Below are 16770 nucleotides of genomic sequence, written 5' to 3' on the forward strand. Positions count from 1 at the left end.
ACAGGTGATATATTTATTGACATTCATATTTTATTCACTGGTTTGATATTATTATCTTTTAAAAAGTGATCTTTTGGATTTGGATTGTGCATACCACGAGTACTAAGTTGGGCATTTAATGAATTCATGGTTCTTTTTTTTTTTTTTGCTGTGAAAATAAATAGGGAGTTTAACTTGAAAGTGTTGACTAGAATGTGACTTAATACACAGTAACTTTGCATTTTGTAATTATCAGTGTGCTTCAGTTCCAAAAAGTAATTAATTCTCCAGGTAGAGAAAGAGCACATTTTATACTAAATTGGTTAGTCAACTAGGATTAGACTCCACAAATAGACTCAATGTTGGAGAAATATTATTTTTCATACAACGTGAGAACCTTTCTAAGAAACAAAAGCAGAAAAGGAATATGGTTTCAGGGAGATATACTTGAACTTACTTCCCAAGAAATTACGTAGCCTCCAAATGTGATATGCTTTTTAAATCTTCATTTCAAATAGGCATCAGAAGATTTGGAAAAATATTGTATCCAATAATTCATATTCATTCCCCACAGGCAGCAGTGATGGTTCTTGGGATAAGGAAACACTGTACTCTTACCCACCCCAGGGATCTCAGGCTTCTGTTACTCACCCCCGCATGTCTGCAGCGCATAGTCATCCACTTAGTCATCCTCTCCACCATCTTCAGCAGAGTCACCTTCTGCCAAATGGTACGATGGCATTTTTCAGCACTAAAGTGATAGTTTGAGAGAAAAAGTAAATAAATTGTCTAATTCTTGGATAGTAAACTCTAGGAGAGATATACTACATTTATATGTAGATGATGGATTGTGATAAGTTAAAGAAAACCCTAGTACTTTAAACCAGTTAGCCTGATAAGTACAGTACGATAGTAATTGACCATTTATATTACTCACATGGAGTGGTAATGTGGTAAATAGCATCAAATGAATTAGCTTTTAGCCTAATTTCCCTGAGTGGTGAGTGGGTTTTGTCGCATATGTAGAGGAGATTTGTGTGTCTTTTGACTGTCACTATTAAGACCTTTTTGAATGCTTCAATTTTCAATGATTTATGTAATCATCTTAATATTAAGATATAGTATGCTTTATAGTTTTGTATGACCAGAGAAATGATTTTTTTTTGTAGGACTGGAACTTCCTTTTATGATGATGCCCCACCCTCTAATTCCTGTCAGCCTACCTCCAGCATCTGTTACCATGGCAATGAGCCAGATGAACCATCTCAGCACGATTGCAAATATGGCGGCAGCAGCACAAGTGCAGAGTCCCCCATCTAGAGTTGAGACATCTGTTATTAAGGTAATTGCTTTCTTGCACAATTGGTTTTTTGTGGAACAGAAACTTCATCCACCATAGTCTCAATCAGTTTCTCTTGTTTCACAAGTAATTCTACTTTCCAACTATAAGTTATGAGAAAAATCACATTCAGTAACTTGAATCAGAACTATAATATTTTGGCCAGCAAGGTTAATTTGAAGTTCTCTGTTGAGGTATGTCTTGTTTATTTTCAGTGAACCAGAGGGTTAAAATTTATATTTTCCAACTACTATGTTATTGGGAAGTGTAGTTAAGTTTGTATTATTCTAAAGCACATCCAAAATAATTGGTAATGGCATGTGAATTAAAAAAACTGAATTAAAGAACGGAACTGATATTTCTGAAATATGCTATACATTTGAATCCAGAGAGATAGTATAAGGGTTAAGGAACTTGCCTTGTGTACTGGCTAACCTGATTCAAATTTATGCCACCAAATATGTCCCGTGACAACTGCCAGGGGTCAATTTGAGCACAGAACTAGAAATAGTTTTTGCGTGCCACCAGATGCGGCCCAATTTCATCCCCTTCTCCCAGAAGTATTCAAAGTTTGATGCTGGAGAGAGAGTACAGCAGGTAAGGCACTTGCCTTGCATGTGGCTGAGTTGGGTTTGATCCTTAGCATCCATATGGTCCCCTGAGCCCTGCCAGGAGTGATCTCTGAGTGCAGTGCCAGGACTAAGCCCTGAACACAGCCAGATGTGGTCCCCAAACAAAAACTAACAACAACAAGAAAGGTACTGTAAATTTGAATTCTGAAAGATAAGATAGCCAAGATAAGATGGCATATCACTGATATTGTCAAGTCATTAATTTATGTTTCTCTGAAAAGGAAAACACTAATATGTTTATTGGCATTCATATTTCATTCACAGGCTTGATATTATTATATTTTCTAATGTGACCTTTTGGACTGTGCAAACTATGAGGACTAAGTGTGGCATTTAATGAATTCATGTGAAAGTAAATTTGGGCGTGCACAAATATCACATATACATTGTGTATGCACACTTTTTCTCTGGTGTACATGGAACTTTGTTCTTTTATATATGGTTAGGTATTAAAATGTTTTTATGTACTTATAAACAGATATAGATTCTTTATAATTTTATTCAAAATTTCAATCAGAATAAGTGAATGTATTTTTAAAATATTAATTTTAATTATGTGAAAATGCTTTATGCTATTTAGTTGTATTTGACATAATCATAACATTGATTTTGTTAATGCTATATACTTAATACTGGGGGATCTTCCATATCATTTCTTTAATAAACTATTTACAACTCTTGAATTGCACTGTAGAAATGCAGAATAGTAGAGAAGTTTTGGAAGACAGTTTATTGGTTTGTAACTAAGCTTTATAATAAATGCTACATGAGCATTTTTTCATCTATTTAATTGATATTTATTCTAGGGAATTTAAAAGTTAAATCTCCCCCAAAACTTGAACATAGACATAATTCTCAAAATTTGCAAGCAACCAAGATGTACTTGATTAGGTGAATGGGTTAAAAGAATGACTTATCCACCTATTGTAATTTTGTTAAATTGCATGCGGCCGACCTAGGTTCTGTTCCTCCGTCCCTCTCAGAGAGACCAGCAATCTACCAAGAGTATCCTGCCCACACAGCAGAGCCTCGCAAGCTCCCTGTGGCGTATTTGGTATGCCAAAAACAGTAACAACAAGTCTCACAATGAAGACGTTACTGGTACCCACTTGAGCAAATCGATGAACACTGGGAGGACAGTGCTATAATGCTACAGATATTGTTAAGTGAAGCCTGGGGTACCTCCTGGCGAGCCACTCTTCCATAACAGTTACTTACAAAAGATAATGAAATACAATTTATTGCTCACATGTTTGAAAGAAAGTATACCACACATCTTCATGGGTTACTTAGCAAGGTCAAAGTTAGAGAGCAGGGAGAGTGTGCTGGAGAAGTGGTTTGTTTGTTGGTCGGTTTCTTTGTTTTTAGTGTTTATAATTGTAGTACTTTTGTTTACTAGATTAAGGCTCAAATTCAAAAAAAAAAAACCAAATCAGGGTTTGAGTCAATCCTCTAGGTTGTTTGCTTGCTTGTTTTTGTTTCTTTTTTAAGGAGAGACTGTGAATCAAAGTTGTTGGTAAAGTGGTTTCAGAAACTTACATTTATTAGACTTTTTTGCTATTGCAGAGTATGTATTATTTGCCAAGTTTAGTATCAGTTCTAAAATCCCTTTAAGCTATTTGTTCAAACAAAACAGATGCACAGGCAGCATGGAATAGCTTAACTAAACTTTTGATGCCATACGTTGGAATAATACTCAGAGTTAAAAATAAATGTCGGGTGGGACTGGAGTGATAGTTAAGCAGGTAGGGCACTTGAGTTGGATGCAGCTGACCCAGATTCAGTCTCAAGCACCAATGGAGTTTCATGAGTGTTGTCAGAAGTGAACACTGAAAATGCTTCACATTGTGATCACAAGTCCGAACACTCTGGAAAAGACAAATCTCTGCAGGTTCTTTAAAAATTAGTGGTTGATGAAGAGGGGGCTGAGGGATTATTATTGGGATAGTAAAAATATTTGTATGGCACTATGTTCAAGGGTACATTCCTTTGTACAAATTCAAAATCCAACCTGTAAATACTTGCATAGGATGTTGGATAAAATTCCATTAAGTTTTGTTTGTTTGTATATTTGTTTGTTTTACTAATAATGGTTCTTTTGAACTGAGTCTGGAACTTAGCACTGTCCCCAGGCAATAATTTCTGAAGTATCCTTAGCAGAGATGGAAAAAACTCACAAAAGATCCAGGTTACTAAAAATCTTTGCTTGAGAGAATGTCATCGATAGTGAAAGAGTGGAAAAAAATCTTTTTTTTAAATTTGAACAACTTTCAGAAGTTTCCTTTTTACCAGATGATTTATCAATCAAGGTATCACTATATAATTCATTTTATGATTATTTTGGGGACATGCTTATTCTGAGCATTCAGTATTCTAAATACCACATTTATTGGAGTGACCTGTGGGAAGACTTGAATTAGGAAAATAAAGAACCCTAACCATTTCCATCACTGAATTGGGAAGTATGATTTAAAAACTTTATAATATAAAGTACTATATATTATTTACAGATGTGTTTATCCTCACATTTTATATTTAATATATTAAAGTGGTTACAGAGCATTATTTTCATAATACTAATTATATGATTTTCCACTTCAATACTGAGTTTTTGAATTTTTTTATTTTTATAGGATTTAGCTTTATAAGCAAAGTAAAATTGTGACAGAAGAGTTTATTTTAGCAATTCAAAATAATAATGAATGACTTTAGTAAGACATAAATATTTTGAGGTTGATATGACAACTTAAATACTCTTGAATTCAGAAGACTCTCGTTAAATCACAAGAAAATTTTCTTCATATTTTATTTTTATTACAAATATTTTAAATAATATTGCTGTAATATAAATTGGAATATTTAGATAACGATGTTTACATTAATGAATAATTTATTATCAAAATTTAGGTTAGTAGGAAGATGAAAATGAGTTTCTTTGGGAAACTGTATTTAGAAAAGGAATATAATAATTATGAAGTCAGCTGCATTCTTGTGATTTTCTCTCCTCTTCCCTCTTACCCTCTACTCTCTTTTCCTCTCCTCCCTTCCCATCCCCTTCCCTCTCCTACCTTTCTCTTATTATTTTCTTTAAAATAATGCGGCCACATTCAGCTTTTGATCAGGCTTACTCCTGGGCTGAGAGATCACTCAGGGATCGATTCATACAGGGTGAGAGGGATCAAACACAGATTGGCCGTGGGCAATGGAAGCATATTATCCATTATACTAAGTCACTAGCCCTCCTGTGATTTCTTAAACCAAGGTTATGTATGAATAGAAAGGATGTTGAAAGAAAGGAAAAACGGCACTGCAGTAATAGTACAGCAGGTAGGGCATTTACCTTGCATGCGGGTGATCCCGGTTTGATTCCCAGCATCCCAGATGATACCCTGAGCATCGCCAGGAGTAATTCCTCAGTGCAGTGCAGAGCCAGAAGTAACCTCTGTGCATCGCTCAGTGTGATCAAAAAGAAAAAAAAAAGAAAATATCCGAAAGAGAAATCAGAATATGACATGAACTATATAGAAAATATGTCAATAACTACTAGTAATAGTGAAATTCTATTTCATAACAGATAGCATCTAAAATGGTATTAAACTATAGCACTGTAGCATGTAGTACTGTCCTCCCATTCTTCATCGATTTGCTCGAGCGAGCACCAAAAACATCTCCACTGTGAGATTTATTGTTACTGTTTTGGGCATATCGAATACACCACGGGTAGCTTGCCAGGCTCTGCCCTGAGGGTAGGATACTCTTGGTAGCTTGCCCAGATCTCTGAGAGAGGTGGAGGACTTGAACCGGGATAGGCATATTAAATAATTCTTTGTTGTAGAGTAAATGGTGACTATGTCAATAACGGAAGCCAGTTATGTGGAGGGTCATTCTGTTGTTATCCCTTCCCTCTGACTTATGTCCCTCAGCATGATACCCTCCAACCCATCTACATAGCAGCAATTGCATTTAATCTTTTCTTATAGCAAAGTAATGTTCCGTTTTGTATATATACCATGGTGTATTTATCAGTGTGTCCTCGGACAAATTCTGGATCCTAACATAAAATTAAATTAATTTTAAAAAGAGTGGAAGAGAAATAAAACGTGTATTTTTCAAGCCATTAATTTTAATTGGCAATGTCAAAGTGAAGTACATCTGATCAATGCGGTACTTATGGAAAGACTGTTTGCATATGGCTACTGTTTACCATTGAACCAGTCTTTATATATAGCTTAAATTTGATGTTGACTGGTAAAGACTATAGAAAGTATACTTTCAAGAAAAACACAAATATTTAAGTGTATTGCATGTTGGCATCTTAAGGAATCACCATACCATTTTTTTAAAAGAATGCCCCAATTTACATTTAAATGCAACAAATTACAACTTATTAAATGCTAATTGACAAATGACTAGACAAAAAGTTTGTGGTATGTATAATAAAGGAACTGTCAATCTGACAATATAGCACTGTAGCACTGTCCTCCAGTTGTTCATCCATTTGCTCAAGTAACCAGTAACGTCTCTATTGTGATACTTGTTGTTACTGTGTTTGGCATATCAAATACGCCACGGGGAGCTTGCCATGCTCTGCCACGTGGGCGGGATACTCTCAGTAGCTTGCTGGGCTCTCTGAGAGGGATAGAGGAATCGAACCTGGGTTGGCCACGTGCAAGGCAAATGCCCTACCCGCTGTGCTATCACTCTAGCCCAATATAAAAAAGATGAAAATGTGTCTTCAGGGATAAAATGGATATAAGTACAGGCAATTAGGCTAAGCCAAATCAGGATAGAAGTCAAAAAACCAAAAAAAACAAACAAACAAACAAACAACTACCCAACATTTTCACTTATAATGTGAAAAAAAAGACTAAAACAACTACCAGTAAAAGTTGTGAGAGTCATCAGAGTGACTGAGGAAGAGGTGTATATGAAACATTTCAATGGTGAATAACATCAGAAAATAGATGAGAACCATAGAGGTATTACAGGAGTTAAGACACCTGCCTTGTAGGTGGCCGACCCTGGCTTGATTTCCATCACTGCATATGGTGTCATGAACATCATCAGGAGTGATCACATGTTACAGAGTCATGACCAAGCCTTAAGTATCACAGAATGTGGTCCAAAAACAAACTTAAAATAAAAAAACCTCTGAGATTTCATTGTAGATGCAGAGACTTACATACATATAGAGGTGAGAACCTATACCATGGTATTTAATAATGTGGAAAACCAATTATTTGTTAAATAAAAATTATTTAGACTCATTTTACATCTTAAAAGTTGCCTATATCTCAATATAAAATATATTTTCCTGGACCTCTTCCTATCAGAAAAGCCCATGTTATCTCTTGAACATGTAATTCCCTCTCTCCCTCTTCATTTTCTTCTATATTAAACTTTTAACATAAAAAATATAGTTTAGATAATGATTAAATTAGATAATGATATAATTTTACTTTTTGTTGCTTCAAGACATTCCTATAAACTTAATAAAAATGAAACTAAAGATACAGTGAGTTGGGATAAGGAAATAGAATTGCTACAAAATTTCAAATATTATGGAAAACAAGCTATGAAAATATTATGGAAATCAATGTATATAAATATATTTTAGTTGATTTTATGGTACAAGCCATGCTTACTAAACCCATATATACTATTATATGTTCATTAAACTTCATTTGGGGAGATATTTTATTAGTCCCAAACAAATTGCTGACTCTGATATCACCTTAACATGTATGTTCCCCAAATGGGTCATTATAACTGTGTCTACAAATCTATTTCCTTGGGAAAATTATAAGTATGAAGGAAAATTAAAATGAAATGTTGAAATAAAAGTCTATTTTCCTGCAGTTGAAGGACTTATACTCAAACAGAAGAAAATAGTCCTTAAAGGAAAAGTAAGAAATTGAACTACTTCTCATCTGCTGGGATGTTCCATTTGCATTAAGAGTAATGACACAAACAAAATTCATACTCAACCTGAATGAGAATGGCAGTAAGAATGTGTGTGTAAGACAAAGAAAAACAAAACTGTATCTCTGATAGTATTAATTTTGCAAATCAGTATTTCTGCCCTGTTTCTGTAATGAAATTCCAATGAATTTCTCCTTAAAATTTATTTTAAAAAAGTATATGTCTACAAGCTGAAGAACAATCTGTAGTTCTGGAGTGAAAACCACCCCATTGCCAAATTTTACCTGGACTTATGAGGTCAAATATTTTGCCTTATTTTCTTAAGTGGTTATGGAAAAAATAAAAGTTTTTTTAATTACATCTTCAAATGGAGTGCAATTTTTATTTTCATGCTTACAATGTTTCTTTTTTCTAGACTGTTCAATTTCCATAATACTATGGCTATTTTGGGAAGACTTGAATAAAATACTAGTAAGATCTTAATTTAAACATATGAATTCTAGACTGGGAAAAATTGAGGCAGCTTAGAGTAAATGTCAAGCTCCACAGAGTCATAGAATTTAGTGTAGAAAAGAAAATATTAACTAAAAAATAATGAATTATGTGAATAACATAATGGTAATTTGGCTCCTCAATTTTTATTTTCTAGAAATATTTTAGTAAAATGACTTTGTTATACAAAGGGACATTATTTAGACAACAGTTCTACTTTGACACATTAATAGCTGGGTGGGATGCTATATATATATATATATATATATATATATATATATATATATATAGCTTTCCCTATGGTAAAAAATAATTTCTATACTGCATTCTCAATTTAATTTATTTAGAGTTTTGGAAATTCCATTTTTTATCAAATGTAAGTGTTGACATTATTTATTAATCAGATTAAAATTTTGATCCTAATAGTTTCTGCTAAAACATTAATCGATAGCACGGTGTGTAGGGCGTTTGCCTTGCACGCAGCCAACATGGCCGACCCGAGTTCGATTCCTCCGCCCCTCTCGGAGAGCCCGGCAAGCTACCGAGAGTATCTCGCCCGCACGGCAGAGCCTGGCAAGGTCCTCGTGACGTATTTGATATGCCAGACACAGTAACAACAAAGTCTCCAATGGAGACGTTACTGGGCCCGCTCGAGCAAATTGATGAACAACAGGAGGGCAGTGACAGTGACAGTTGAAAACATTAATATATTTTCTGGGCATATACTTATTACTTATTCACATTAGTTGTAAAGTTTCCTTATTCTAATTCTGATGCTCTCATTCGTCTGCCCATACATCACAAAGTTTTTCGACTACTCTATGTTTGTTTGGTTACCATCTGTTTGTTTCAAAATCACCATCCATTTTCTCCATCTTCTCTCCCAAACAATAATTATGCAGTGATAAGTGAAGGGATACAGGAACTAACATAAGCCTCAAGAGTACAGTATTTTATAAATGCACTCATAATCAGGCTGGAGTGATAGCACAGAGGGTAAAACATTTGCTTTGCATGCGGCCGATCCAGGTTCGATTCCTCCACCCCTCTCAGAGAGCCCGGCAAGCTTCAGAGAGCATCACGCCCACTTGGCAAAGCCTGGCAAACTCCCCGTGGTGTATTCATTTTTCCAAAAACAGTAACAAGTCTCACAATGGAGACCTTACTGGTGCCCGCTCGAGCAAACAATAGTAGGACAGTGCTATAGTGCTACTTATAATCAATTTTTTAAAGTTAAATATGGTAGTTGATAAATTTCATGTGTTTTGACATGAAATTCTAAACCAATCCTTTCCCATCTTTTACTTGATTTAGAATTACTTGCTCTTATTCTTAATGTTATTTTTGAGTTTTTGATTTAAGTTTTGAGATACTTCTGAGCTTAACTCTCCAGATTATTATTAGAAATGTATGCCATATTGCTATCATACTCAAATTTTAAAAGATTGTATTACTTGTTTTCTCTTAAATTATCGAGGAGAGTAGAATAAACAATATAAATCAAGAGATCAATTCCCCTTGTCATTTAAAAAAAACTAAGACTAAAATGTTACTAATTGATTCTCATTGTGATTCATTTATCAAGTAACCTCAAGTTCCCCTGAAGCAATCAATATTTTTCACACTTTTTATTTAATAACTGCAATGATATAATTATTTAAAAATAGTTTCTTGATTAAATAAAAAATAAAAGTGCACATAAAGAAATTGTTTTTGGTTTAAAACTTCTTGGGATTGTATTTAACTCTAAAAGCTCTTTGTCACATGACCTAGGGAAATAAGATTTCCATATTATTTTCTTTTATATTTCATTTATCTTCAGGATCTGCATATGTTTGTTTTTGAGAAGTTTTTAGCAATGTAAAGTTATTTTACATTGATGCATAAACAGTATTCCTCTCATGTCACAATACAGAGTTTTTGAGAACTGGGATTACGATACATTTGTTATTTTATCTGCTGAACTCTTTGTGTTTGTGAAGTGTGCTGTTTTTTATATATTTGTGTGTGTGTGTGTGTGTGTGTGTGTGTTTGCGCCTGGGCGTGATAGAGAAGGGAGAAATAGAAACAGGAAAAAATTAAGGTAATTTTTGATATATTAATTTATAGAACTAAGTATTTTTAAATTTCATATAAATTTTTCATCTCTCCTGTTTACTTCAAAGCAGGTTGTTAAAAACTGTATTAGTGGGGCTGAGACAATAGCGCACTAGATGAGGTCCTTGCCTTGCTTGCTGTTGACCACAATTTAGTCCCCTGTACCATATATGTACACTTTGAGCACCACCAGGTATAATCCCTGAACACAGAGCCCTGAGCACAGCTATAAATGACTCCCAGACATAATAAAACAGATACGTATGTATCTACATAACTATTATTTTACTATAGTGACGTTTGAATGTTTAAAGTTTATAAAAACTGAAAATAATGACCCAATTTCAAAGTAGATTAAAATTAAGTATAATGTGATACCACATAGCTCATGATTATTTTTATGCATAGAACAATATAGGCTAGAGCCATAGCACAACTGGTAGTGTGTTTGGCTTACACGTGGCCCACTAAGGATGATTTTTCTGCCGCTCTTGGAGAGCCCGGCAGGCTACTGAGAGTATCCTGCCCATACAACAGAGCCTGGCAAAATTCCCGTGGCATATTTGATATGCCAAAAACAGTAAGGACAAGTCTCACAATGGAGACGTTACTGGTGCCCACTCGAGCAAATCGATCAACAACAGGAGGACAGTGCTACAGAACAATATATTTTGGTAGGTAACTATAAACACACCTGGATTTATGCATCCTGTTCTGATACATATGTATTTTTACATAAATACTACATTTTGGATTATTTTATTTGATTTTGAAAAAACAATTGTAGTACTAATGCTTACCTGGTACTGCTTAACTGAGAGAAGGATAAAAAGAAATCATTAAAACATCATCAGCACTAAGTATAGATGAACAAATTGAAATAACTCACATATGTTTAATCAATAAGTTTACAATAAAGCTAAAATCAAGTGCATTAGTTACTCTTTGAAATTCTAGGATATTAATACTTTTTTTTTCACTCTTTGGGGCACATCCGGCAATGCTCAGGGGTTTGTCCTGGCTCTGCACGCAGGAATTACCTCTGGCGGTGCTCAGGGGACCATATGGGATGCTGGGAATCGAACCTCTGTCAGCTCCGTGCAAGGCAAATGCTCTACCCACCGTGCTATTGCCCCAGCTCCCAAGGACGTTAATACTTTCAAAGAATAAATACATATTTAAATAAAGGACGAATAAAGGAGTAGAATCTAACTTTTCCATGCTTTTTACATACAAACTGTCCCTTAGGATAAACAAATCATTCACAAGGGAAGTTTCTGGTCATAACAGATTAGTGAACAATACATGACGCATTTGGAATATTACCAAATTACAAATCCCAACGAATTTATAAATCCAATATGATCGTCAGAATTGACTGGTGTCATAACAGGCAACCAAACAAAAGTAGTTTCTGATAGAATCATGCTACATACCTCTGTGATAGTTTAATCCCCAATCAAGTGTATCAAGAAAATAAATCTATTTTTTATTATGTTTTTCAAATGTTTATTTTTTTTTTAATTTTTATTAGGGAATCACCATGAGGTACACTTGTAGACATACAAATTTTTGTCCTTGGGTTTCAGTTATACGATGATTGAGTACCCATCCCTCCACTAGAAAATACATCTAACCATGCAGAATATTCAAGAAACAGAGAAACATAAATAAATTAGGGGCTGGTGTGATAGCACAGCGGGTAGGGCATTTGCGTTGCATGTGGCCAACCCGGGTTCATTTCCCAGCATTCCACATTGTCCTCGGCTTACCACCAGGAGTAATTCCTGAGTGCAAAGCAAGGAGTAACCCCCGAGCATCGCTAGATGTGATCCAAAAAAGCAAATATAAAACAAAATAAAACCATAAATAGATTAGATTCATCAAATGAATGAAAATGAATGTTTCATGTTCATGATGACTTCTCCTAAGAACATAAAAATTGTCTTACTAGAAAAAAATTTGACTGTAAATATGTTTATACGTAGTTAATTATGCCAGTGAATGTTAGAATTTTCCAAGCCAGAAATAATCTTTTTTCTTTTTTTTCTTCATTTTACCTTATTAGACTATAAAATATAAGTTCTGTAGTTTAATAAACTCTTTATTATTGTCCAAGTATGAATTATTAATTTAGTCTATATTTTGTTTTTCAATACAAGTGTAGACTTTTATAGTACTTCATTGTCATCTGAAAAGTCAAAAAACTGCCTGAATTTTCATATGGAAAAATGTAATAACCTAAGCCCAAAATACTTTCAGAGTAACAGTAGGAAAGAGGCCAGGAACCAGGAAGAGTGTGGGAGCACATTTATTGGATGTGCAAGGCCCTGAGTTCAGTCATCAATAAAGCATAGACACTTCAGTCCTCCAATAATAAAAAAATGAACCTGTTTTATGGTTATACTCATGGATCACGCCAGTTTCACACTAAGCAGAATTGAACATTCTTGACGGAGAGGTGTACGCCTGGCTATCCTTAGGGCATACTTCTAACTCTACTCTCAGGGATCACTCCTGAAGGGAAAAGGAGGACCACCTGAGGTGTCTGGATTTGAAGTCTGGCAGGTTAACTACAGGGCAAGTGCCCTACATGCTTCATTATCTCTCAGGCCCCAAACACTTCTTGAGTATCATCATCAAAATGAATTAAAGCCTCAATTTATAGTGTGAGTTACAGAATATCTTAGAATTAGTGGTTGAGTGATATTCTTCCAGATACTAGTATGCTAATATGATGTATTCATTATTCCAGAAGTACTTTTTCAGAATGCAGAACCCCTGTTCTGTTATTTTGCATGCTCTCACTATTTTTTTAAAATAAGGTGATATGAATGATACATGCATGTGTATGTATACACATATATTTACATATACATCCATTTACTTATTTACAAATAAAGAACTTATATCACTGCATGTTGCCCATTTGACATTCAGTGAGCATACTTGAAGTGAATGTGTACCAATCTGAATTGGCTAAAAACTCGGGAATTTGGATTATTTTAAATATTATTCAACTTCATCGATTCCTAAGTTAAAAGGTATATAATGATAACATTTATTGTTAGAAATATGTTGTCCCCACTTAATATATTCAGTAAAGGTGTCTCTGATAAACAGATGACAATGAATATAATTAAAAGGGGAGCAACATAAATTAAAGCTAAATGAAATAATCCTTTAGAGAAATGGATTGTGTTTATTTAGATGCACTGTTAGAATATATTTCAAGTTGATACAATGTAATGCATTTTGTAATGGAGAGGATGAAGCTGAGATAATGCAATTTTTAAATGTTTGATTAATCATATGTGTATAATGCTATATGTTTTATGCTGTTTAGTTCACAGTTTTAGAATACATTGTATTAAATTCTGCTTTTGATTTTGAATTACCTAAAAACCAATACTTCTTGTTCTACCCTGAGGCAGCTTTTCCTATATTGTTTCTGTTGCCATTAGTTTATTAGTATGGCATTTTTTCCCTTCTGTGAGAGAGTATTCCTCTTAAATTTTCATTTATTATTGTGTCTTGGTTTATAAAGATGGAGCATTGCAAAAGACTGTATTTTATTGATTGGTGGCGTTATGATGAGGGACTGAGAAGCAGTGTGTTGAAGTATTAAATTAAATATTCTTCCTCTTTGCCCTACTTCAGACCCAACTTGAGGTTAAATGGTATTACACAAATGAAATGATAAATCCAGTTTACATAGTTTCCCTATAGACATTGAACTGCTTCTTTCTTATTATGTCTGAATAAAACTCATTATCTATTTTGTTTCAGTAATAATTATGAGATTCTCTCCCAAGCAATTCTTTACTGTCTCCATTATTCTACATCATATAACATACTCTAGAAAGGCAAGCATATAAATATGATAAAGGAATTAAGCTGTTGAAATAAATTAATTTATTATGCAACAGTGTATTCAAATCTTACTTGCTCAATGGATTTTACTTTAATGAAATTCTTCAAAGAACAATACATCATGTTCCAAAGATTGAAATTATACATTAAATGAAATGACTGAATATGTTGTCTCAATTTATAGAAAGTTTCAGTGGAATACTTAAGCTTTTTAAATAATAGAAATTTACATAAATTAAAATATTCTCTTTAAATGAGTTAAGTATTATCTTATAGTCTTTATTCTTAGAAAGCTGTAATTAAGCAAAAATAAACTAAAGCAAAATTAACTGCTGAAAGTTTATTATGTATTATACACATTAAATATGACTTTAAAATGTATTTTTCATTAAGACTTTTAATCATGTAGCTTTGATTTATTTTCCTATGCATCCTTAGAGTATTTGTATGTACAGATGAGTAAGCACTGTGTGAATGAAAAGAATCATCAAGAAAAAATGTATATCTAATACATTTTTTGTTTTTATGTTTATTATTTGGAGGAAGGGGCTATACCAGCAGATATCAAGGGCTGCTCCTGACTCAGTGCTGACAAAACCATGTTGTGGGAAGATTGAATTTAGTCTTCTTGGTTGCATAGTATGAACTCTAGCTTACTGAACTCTTTAGACCCAAATAATTGTTACTTGATAGCTAAGACTTAGTTGTAATTCTTTTTGTTTGTGTGTTTGTTTTAGTGCTACACCTGGTAGCACTCAGGGCTTACTCCTGGTTCTTAGCTCAGGGATCACTCCTGGCAGCGATGAGTGTTCTGGGGACCATATATATTGCCAAGTCACCAAGTGCAACACAAAGCTCACTACCCACTTTGCTGTCACTTTTACAGCCTAATTGTTGGAGTTCTGTAATTGACTAAGTATTTTGTGACATATATGTCAGAAATAAATCAGTTTCTCACCCTTTCCATTAGCACCACTGAGAAGTTTTTGTTTGTTTGATTGCTTGTTTTGGGTTTGGGGACCACTCCTCGTGGTAGTAGGGATTGTGACTGGCAGTATTCAGTGCTAACTCCTGGATCTGTGCTCAAGCATCACTTCTGGCAATCCTTGGCATGATACCATATATGGTGCTAGATATCAACCTCCCACCCCTCTGGGTCTTCTGAGCAAGGCAAATGCCTTTCTTGCTGTACTATCTGTCCAGTCCACAAAGAAATCTATTGTAAAACAGGTGCTATATATGTATAGAATTATTTCAGAGAAATGGATTTGAGATACTACTGTATCATTGTTCAACAAAGCATAAGCTTGTGCACACATGATGATTTGCATAATTATTAAGAGAAAAATTAAAATGAATTGATAAGTACGTATGGATGAGTTGGAAGTTCAAAAACAATAAAATAGTTCAGAAAATTATTAATTTAAAATTAAGAAAAAAATTTTGTTGTTTTTTGGCTGAAACCTGATGGTGTTTGGGGACAGTTATACTCTTAACTCTGGGCTTAGGAACTATTCCTGGCATTGATCAAGGTATCATGTGGTTACATAGTATGAACATTAAATTTAAGTCTCCAATATGCAATGTGTATGCTCTAACTTGTTGAGCTTTCGTTACGCACTCTATAAAAATTTATTTTACAAACTAAAGGTAATGTTCTTTTTCAGCTATGTTCTTTGTAGTCTAAACAGTTGCTCATATTAGGAATTAGCTCAAATCTTAGCAAAATTTACATGTGTATATCAAAATTTGAATTCATCAAGTTTTGAATCTTTATAATTTATCTAGTTATATGTATAATTTAGATAACATAGATTACAAATATATTTACATGGGTTCTAAAATATCTCTGCTAGATCATTTTTTTAAGATCCATACTCCGTGAATTCTAGAATACACCGAAAGACATAGAAAACTCATATTTTAATGCTAATCGCAAAAGGACATTATTCTTTGATTTGTATCAAAAAGGCTTGATAAGAGTTTTCCCCATTTTAAAATATTAAACATTGTATATTTATAAGATAATATATATTCTGGGATAAAAATAAACAGATCCCAGCTGTTTTATCAATTATAATTAGAGAATAAGAACCAATGTTTGGGGTCCAGATGTACATTTTTAATCATATATGCTTTTGTTTCAAAAATTGAGGGATTTTGTTTACAATGTAGACTATATGGTTTATATGACATGGAAGCATAGTATCTTTGATTTATTTAGTTTGGAAAAATAACAGTTTTTTATTCATTTTTATTTTGAGAAAAAATTCTAAAATACTTCAGTCTGTAAATTTTAAAAAATGTATACCTTCTTTCTTTGACATTCTTTACTATAACAAATGAATGATATACCATAAACTTCCCTAATTATATTATTATGAAAGTTACTATTGGAAATATAAGTGCTTTCTGTGCATTTTTCTTCCCACCCAT

General features: G+C 33.7%; 1 protein-coding gene across 3 annotated transcripts in view; it reads left to right on the forward strand.

Moving 5' to 3' along the window:
- DACH1 (dachshund family transcription factor 1) overlaps positions 1 to 16770 on the forward strand; it is a 426920-nt gene that overhangs the window by 291153 nt on the left and 118997 nt on the right. For 2 of the 3 annotated variants that reach the window (XM_056109866.1, XM_056109865.1), the window contains exons 4-5: positions 554 to 709; positions 1149 to 1321. In XM_056109866.1, coding sequence (XP_055965841.1) covers positions 554 to 709; positions 1149 to 1321 — 329 coding nt within the window. The remainder of the gene's footprint in view (positions 1 to 553; positions 710 to 1148; positions 1322 to 16770) is intronic. The other variant, XM_056109867.1, reaches the window with a different exon arrangement.

This window comes from Sorex fumeus, unplaced genomic scaffold (genome assembly GCF_029834395.1).
Source record: "Sorex fumeus unplaced genomic scaffold, SorFum_2.1 ptg000008l, whole genome shotgun sequence".
NCBI lineage: Eukaryota > Metazoa > Chordata > Mammalia > Eulipotyphla > Soricidae > Sorex > Sorex fumeus.